This window comes from Phyllobates terribilis, unplaced genomic scaffold (assembly GCF_046119375.1).
Source record: "Phyllobates terribilis strain yellow unplaced genomic scaffold, ASM4611937v1 Scaffold_3__8_contigs__length_932513732, whole genome shotgun sequence".
NCBI classification, from domain to species: Eukaryota; Metazoa; Chordata; class Amphibia; order Anura; family Dendrobatidae; genus Phyllobates; species Phyllobates terribilis.
The window spans coordinates 472,700,673-472,708,746 of NW_027362763.1; the positions used below are offsets into that span (position 1 = coordinate 472,700,673).

The 8,074-nt window shown below is 38.1% G+C and overlaps 1 protein-coding gene across 1 annotated transcript in view; it reads left to right on the forward strand.

Annotated features, from left to right (window-relative positions):
• Positions 1-7,704, forward strand: part of SLC16A10 (solute carrier family 16 member 10) — a 93,970-nt gene extending 86,266 nt beyond the window's left edge. Inside the window, exon 6 of the mRNA XM_073675861.1 lies at positions 44-7,704. Within this exon, the coding sequence (XP_073531962.1) occupies positions 44-279 (236 nt within the window). The 3' untranslated portion in view covers positions 280-7,704. The remainder of the gene's footprint in view (positions 1-43) is intronic.
• Positions 7,705-8,074: the final 370 nt, after the last annotated feature.

Genomic DNA, 8,074 nt, shown 5'->3' on the forward strand with positions numbered 1-8,074 from the left:
TACATTTGATGTTGGTTGACTGACAATTTAATGTCTTCTGCAGGTTTTTTGCGCGACAGTCTTGGGTCTTATGATGTCGCATTTTATTTGGCGGGTGTCCCTCCCATCCTTGGTGGAATTATCCTATGTCTTATCCCTTGGGTCCATGAAAGGACTTTAATGAAGAAGGAAAAAGCACAAAATAAAGAGGCTGGGGAGAAAATTATGGATAACATTGCCAGTGCATTCACGCCTGGCACAGCTGAGGATTATAAAAAGGAAGATGTCTCTGTTATATAATTTCCATTATTTTACAAAAACAAGTTTTACAAGACTTTTGTATAATAGTGACTGAATTTTGTAACTGGTGCTACAAAACCAAAGCTGTATGATCATACTCGGGTGTTCACTTGCATATTTGACTAAGCCTTCCATGTCAGAATTCTTTATTCCTGCGTATTGAAACTCGGTGCCCATGTGTGAGTATCTTCCTAGGACTATTGAGAAACCTCATGAATGCCAGAAAAAAGTAACACATCTCCAGATCTAGCTTTACAGCAATGCAGGGTTTTGTTTTCTAGCGCCTGCTTTACTGATGTTCAGTCTTAGTGACTTTATTTACTAGCTTTCTGTTCCCAAAAGTGGCCTGATCTCCAATCACATTAGATTGCTGGAGTGATAGCACTTGAAGCCTTCACAGTATGAATTTCAATGCATTTTATTTTACAACCTACTACAGTTCGTTTTTTTCCAATCAATACTGGATATTCATGAATTTCGGCTGCAGGGTCATAACTGTTCACAATGTTGAAATAACATCAAACTGTCAATGATTAACATACAAGCAAACTTGTCCCCAATCAGTATAACTGAACTGGGCTGTATTCACATATGCCGTTTTTACAGTGACCATTTTCTTCTAGGTAAAGGGGCATACTTTTCCTTGAAATGACTAAGGTTTTTTTTTTTTTTTTTAAAGCTTGCAGTATACTATACACATTTTTAGCGCATAAGAATGATGAATCTTTTGTTTTCATGTAATTCAGCCACACAGAAACATTTCTTTCTGCAGATTAGCTATGTCAGTTCTGTTTTGATCTACTCCAGAAGAAAAATGCCTCTCTAGTGCCACCTACAGGTAGCGTACTATGTAAGAGTCAGTGTCTGAGTTGTTAAAGAACCTTGCAACAAGACTAGAAATATTGGCCAAACCAGAGATACCAACCTGTAGACCGTGGCTACAGAGTTCTTACTTGTCAGTGTAGGTACTAGAGTTGGCTAAAAGATTCACAGTGCCCACATCTTGTTGGTACCCTATGAGTCAGTGTGCAGTGTTTCTAGGTTCTTTAACGGTTGTTGATTGACTTAAAGGTTAGTTGCCTATATGTAGCACTAGAAAGACAGTTTTCATTCTTCTGGATGATAGCTCATTTGCATATGATTTCCCGGGAAGAAGGGTCTCTGGATCGCCCTACACCAACTGCATTGGTGCCTCCAAGAGATGCATAGGAAGAAATTAGCAAATTGCATTCTTCCCCCCAAAAGACCAGGGATTATACCACCGAGATGAATCACATTTTTTTTAAGGTGGTTGTCCAGTGTAGGTGATAACTTGCCGATCATTGAGATTCCCATTGCTGGGACCTGCACCAACTGGCAGAATGGGGAATTTTTATCCCTAATGGGGAACTTTTCTGCCCGTTACAAATAGGTGCAGCAGGACAGGCGCCCAACTGCCACGCCATACATGTTCTATACTGGGCTGCTTGGAAAACCCAAGCGCAGCAATTTGAGTACCATGGAAAATGAATTGAACAGCAATTGAACATGCTGCAGCTTCAATTGTAATGGGAATAAGAGTTCTCTGTTCTTTTGATCGGTGGGGTCCCAGCAGTCAGACCCACACCGATCAACAAGTTATCACCATCCTGCAGATAGATGTTTTAATCTGACAACCCCTTTAACTATACATCCCTGTAAGCACAATGACTTGGAGGATTACCATTGCATATGTAGTATGTAGTATTTTTACATTTTGGTACATATATATATATATATATATATATAGACATATATATATATATATATATATATATATACTGTACATTCACTGTATATATATATTCTGCATTACTAATGTGCAACTCAGTGTTTGCACTTTACGCATACACTTTATGCACTTTATGATTTAATTCTTTACTGGTAATCACCCATTACCATTAGTAACTCCTTGAATGAACCAAAGATTTTACGGACGTCCATGCTGTCCAGGTATAAGGATGCTTCATGAATATGTGCCTTATGAGTATTGCATCTATTTTGATAACAATGCTTGAACTATTGCTGAAGAGGGTCTGTTTACTTCAGGATTGCAATGTATCATAATGCTTGATTTATAAAGATTAAGAAACAATGCAGACAAAACATATACATTTTAGTATGTCTAATGTAGGGCCTGAGGTGGACGAAAATTATAGTATTTCTCTCTTTGATAGTTCTTGAATGCCTGTGTCCTGAACCCCACCTCAGGCCCTGCGCTTGTCTTAAAGGGATTATCTGGGATTATTTTATTTTGTTACTATGGACCTAAAAATGAACAGGCAGCAGTAGTTGCTAACTACCAACCTGTTCTGCCTGTTGCCGATCTCTGCCGGCTCAGAACGTTCTTGCCGACGACTCTGCGATTTCACGTCAATAGAGCAGCTGCTTCTCTTTTGCTCTGCTCTGTTGACCGTGCATGTCTGCTAGAGTCATACTGATTGACAGCCAGATCCCCATTGCCCAACTGTGGGAAGTCAGCTGTCAATCAGAGCAGCCCAGAAGAGGAAGAGCTGCTCTGTTGACGTGAAGCAGCAAAGTCACCAACAGGAGCAGTCCGTGGGTAGAAATTAGTTAGTTAGATCTTAGCCCCACAGCAAATAAAATAAAATAGACCTAGAAAAACTATTTAAGATGTTTTGCCTGCAGTATTTCTCTAGTAGTAACTTGAAAGGAATATATATGCCAAAGATTTATTATACATAGCAACTTGACCAGCTTAGTTTTCTATATTTCATTATCTTTAGTTTATGTGATGTTATACAGTTACATAGTACAGGGAATATAAATCAGAAATAAGTGCTGGAAGACGTGTGCCACAGGGTAACATACCAAATAAGCTATACATATCCAAGTCCATTTCTCTTTATTACCAAGAATCATATATTTGGTTTTAAAGAGGTTTACAACAGCTCATCAACATCATATGTAAAGCAAGATCATTGTTATTACTAAGCACGTAGCATAAAATCAATGTGCACCCCTCCGTGATGGTAGATACAAGTTGCAGCCAAGTCCCAGATATAAATAGAGTGTGAATAAATATATAACTCCCTAAATGTCATCCAACGTCACCAGTACTTTTAATAGCTGGCTTACAAAACCTCCATTGACTAGCTTGCTGCTCCTGGTTACTATATTAGCTGCTGTTCGTGAATATGCAATGTCTGCAAAGTTAAAGGGGTATTCCAGTTGTAGTTAATAAAGTACATTCATTGCATAAAGAAAAGTTTTGTAATTTTTTAAGATACTTTGTGTATCAATTTGTTTCATTTTTAAAAATCTCTACAGTGAAATAAAAGGTTCATATTCGATACCTGTGTCGAGAAGATGATGCCAGCCTGTCCTTGTCATATGGTGGTAAATACACAGGTTTACTGATTGTTAGGCTAGCCATACACATTACATAGCTGTCAGCTTGGCTTCCCCATATACAGCAACATTAGGCTCGACCAAGCATTACTCTTCTATCAGCATCATATCTCTACGCCCAACAAAAGGATCTGCCTTTGACATTCTTGGACCGATGATTGTCAGAGGAGTTATGGATCCGGCATGTCCTATTGCAGGACATCAACCTGAGATAAGCCACCGCCAGACATGTCTGACAGTTACTCTCCCATAGAGAACACAGGAGTGATCGATTGAGTGTGAACTACTGTTTTATGAGGAAGACAGTAGACCTAGCTGTTGGCCGAATGACTGGCTGAACCATTGTTCTACGGACAGCCATCTAATGTGTATGGCGGGCTTAATGGGCAGTACTAGAGGTAATCCAATGCCTTCAGCCACATACTGTAGCAGAGCCTTTGAAGCACTTAAATCAAGGTGGGTCATGATGACTTCTGTGCAGGCAGCTTCACTATTGAATCAGATGTTTACTTTCAATAGTATTTTGGTGGAAGACCCAAAATAATAGGAAAATTACAATTCCCATTTATTTTTTGCAAATCTGGTGGAAGCTATGTACATCACCAATTTATCTTGTCTAACTTTGTCCATTCCGTGGCTGACCTTGTAAACAGCAACTTATGAGGCAATAGACCATAACAGAAGTCAGCTTCATGCACATGTTCAGTTACATACAGGTAAGGAAAACTGTTTTTTATTACTTGTGTAGCTTATTCTGGTAGAATAAAAAATGTATATATATGTATACATTTCAGATTACTAGTGGTTGCATATGGCGGTATTGCAGCTTAATTCGAGTTCTGTTATACAGAGTTGTAACATGGAAGGGACCCATAGATATCTATGTTTTTTTCTCAAGTTCAAATGGAATCCAAGAGGAAAGAAAAGTGCCATATTTCATTAAATGCTGTGTTACATGCGTAACAGCATTGCTGTAGCTGGAGTGAGAATAAATCAGCAAGAAGAATTCATATATATTACATGCTCTCTAGTTTAGGATAGCAAAAACAAAACTCTACCAGTGAAATTACTTGTAAGCAGTCCAAGTAACCCTGTGGGTATACATTCCTGCCACATTCTTCAGTAATGCAATAGTATATTTGAAAAATTGGTCCAGACATTTTTACATATTTACACTGGTTTGACACTTGCAACAGTCACAGTCAAAGTTGTACAATTTCTGGAGCAGCCACCAGGTCAGAAGATCGTCAACCGGTCCGTCCCTCACGGTCCATACTTGTAGGAAGTGTGAAACCCGTCTTACTCATCATGAGCCTTTCAAAGACATAAATAGATGAAGTGGAGACCAATAAGACAGTTGAGTATAGCTGAAATATATGGTAACAAATGACTGTTAATAGACCTGTCATATACATTCATTACATATCTGAATTGGTCTTGTTCTTCTGTGTTTGCATAAAATGTATTAAGATCTTCTATAGCAGTCACATTTCTTATTGCCATAGCTTAGCATCTGTATTGGCGCAATATATTACTTATAATAATGCTGATATGTTCAGATCAACCTACTTGTTCATAGAACTGTGAGGTACAAAGTCTTATGTTGTTTTCATAGTCATACAATGTCAGTGACTATTATTGCCGTGTTAGAAGTGCAAGCTTCGAAACAGTCGTGTAAGTCTTTTACAGTTGGACCAGGACTTTGTTTCAAAGTACTCAGTTTAGTTTTGGATTCTGTCCAGATTAGTTCTGAATATCCTAGTTTATTTTAGTCAGCAAAATGTTGTAGACATATTTAAGAAGCTTTATCAGAAAGAAGTAAGGGGATTTCCTATATTAACTAATCAGATTTTTAATTTAATTTTCTAAAGGGTTTATGAAAATAAGTTGTGATTGGTTGGCATAGGCAACACCTTTTCTTTATCCTTCTATTTATTTTGATAACTCTCTTTCATGTTGTGCCATTGAAAGGTGAGATGTGTCATATTTAGTTGTTTTGATTGCTAGATTGCAATTTATTGTATGTCTAAAGGGAGCAATTCTAATTCTAAGAATATTAGGGAATTGCCGTTGTCACCCACTAGTCCAACACATGGCCTCTGCAGCCAGTTCTGTAGTCACGTGTCATCTTCAGTCATGGGTCATCCTCATGTAGGCAAAGACCGTCATTGTGCCAGGTTGGTCAGCTTTTGCTTCCTGGGGAATAAGTGTGAAGTTCTAATTTTGCTATTTTACAATATTCCAGCTGTTTTTTAAAGGTTTTATAAATTGGATACTGCCTAATACATTTTGGGTGAAATTAATAATTATGATAGAATATATAATGTTACTTGTCCTCCACGTTGGCCTACCGACACGAAATTGACATTTTCTATTAAATCTGTATAAAGCAATATCAACCTGTGATCAAGTCTAGATAGAGTTTGTCTAGTCAGCTTCTTTAGTCATGTTAATGATAATCACACTAAACTGCACTGTGTATGTCGCCTTAGTATTAATGTTCTGCTTTTTTTATATCAAAACCATCTGGTACAGTAAATATTTAAAAATACAATATAATTTATAGAACATTGCATACAATTTAGCAAAAAAGCAGGTTTATGTTTCCAGAGAACACCTTCACAAATTTGAAATGAAACCCCACACATTAAAGAGGTAGTCCACTGCTTTTACATTGATGGCCTATCCTTAGGCCGGGGTCTGACACCCAGCACACTCGCCTGTTATTGGTGCCAGCAGTAGGTGGCCACCAGCCGGAAGTACTTACTTGCCGAGCTTGGCTGTCTACTTGTAGTGGCTGCCGCGAGACACTGCACATCCACCTCATATTGATTTGAATAGGCTGCTGCCACCGATAACAGTGGTTTGGCAGGGGTGCCGGGTGTCGGACCCTGGCCGATCAGACATTGATGGCCTATCCTAAGGATAGGTCATCAATGTAAAAGTAGTGGACAATCTCTTTAACACAGTGCCATCTTATAGCCCAGTATTTTGTATTTGCAGGGGATTTTGAACTCCGATTAATTTAGAAAAACTAATGTAGAAAACAAAAGAGCCGTCGTTTGTGGTCAACTTTATCTGACAGCCCCAGAGAGAATGAATGGAGTGGCGGTTGGGCGTGCACAATGATTAAGTGCCCCGTTGGGGACAAAAAGTACTCGTTCTGCCGATCAGTGCAGATCCCAGTGATCGGCCTCCCACTGAACAATAAATTATCATCTATCTGATAACTTGTTTTCAATGCGCAACTAGTTTAAAACACCTAAAATGTTGTTCAAGAGTGGATATTCAATGTAAAACTTTTCTTGCTGCCCCTCCACAAAATTCTAAACCTGATTTACTGATTGCCTAAGTGCCTGTGAGGGAGTTATGCTTTATTCATATTGTAATGTCTTACCAAATAAGCCATAGTGATGATAATAAAATTAAAGTTTGAATTACTTATGGATTGTGTAAATTATGCAGCCTTTATTACGATGCTGGTTTATTTACTATGTTCAACTAGTAGGGAATGCAGTTAAAATGTAAAATTGAAATAATTTTTACCTAACATGAAAAACTTTAGTTGAAACATTAGGAGTTTATGTTTCTCTAAAATAATATAAAATGAAATCTTAAAAATTAATTTTATTCCCTAAAGAGTATATCTTTTTCGATACTATTCTACACTGTGCCTCATATTTCAACTTGTAAGTAACTTTGTAAATACATTATACTACTTTTCTTATACTGGCTTTGTCCATTCTCATCCAGAGCTGCGTTTACAATTTTGTAGGATGTTGACCTTAAATCCCCCACAATTATTTAATTTGATTTGTGTTCTATGAGGTGTTATGTTTACAGCAGGTATAATAAATGAATGTAACAACTCTCCCAGCAAACAGTGAGGTGAGCATTTTATTTTGAGATCTTGACTAAGCTGTTAGGGTGCTTGTCGCTAAATTGTTGACTGGGTCTACTAGAAACCAACAATATGTTGAATGTTGCTCTGGACAATTATAAATGATTACTCAACTTTGTATGACTTAAAGACAAGTCCAGCAATACCCTTACATGGCCAGTCCATTCTTTTTTACTGACAAATCAGCATTTGAAGTGATATGCAAATGAGTATGAAGAGATATGTAATGTCTGAAGCCTCTGTCACTCAAGCTCTATTCCCCGCCTAGTGCTGCCTCTTCTCACTTGACTGACAGCTTTTTTGCCTGAAGTCACACAGCATAGAGGCTGCAGGTAAGCAGGAAGAGGTGGAGCTGGGTGGAGAATAGAGCTGGAGTGACAGAGGCTTCAGATCTTAAAATAGCTCTTCAGCTTCTTTTACATATCAATTCAAATGCTGATTTCTCAGTAGTGGAAGAATGGACTCGGACTAGCCATGTAAAGGTATTGCTGGACTTGACTGTGA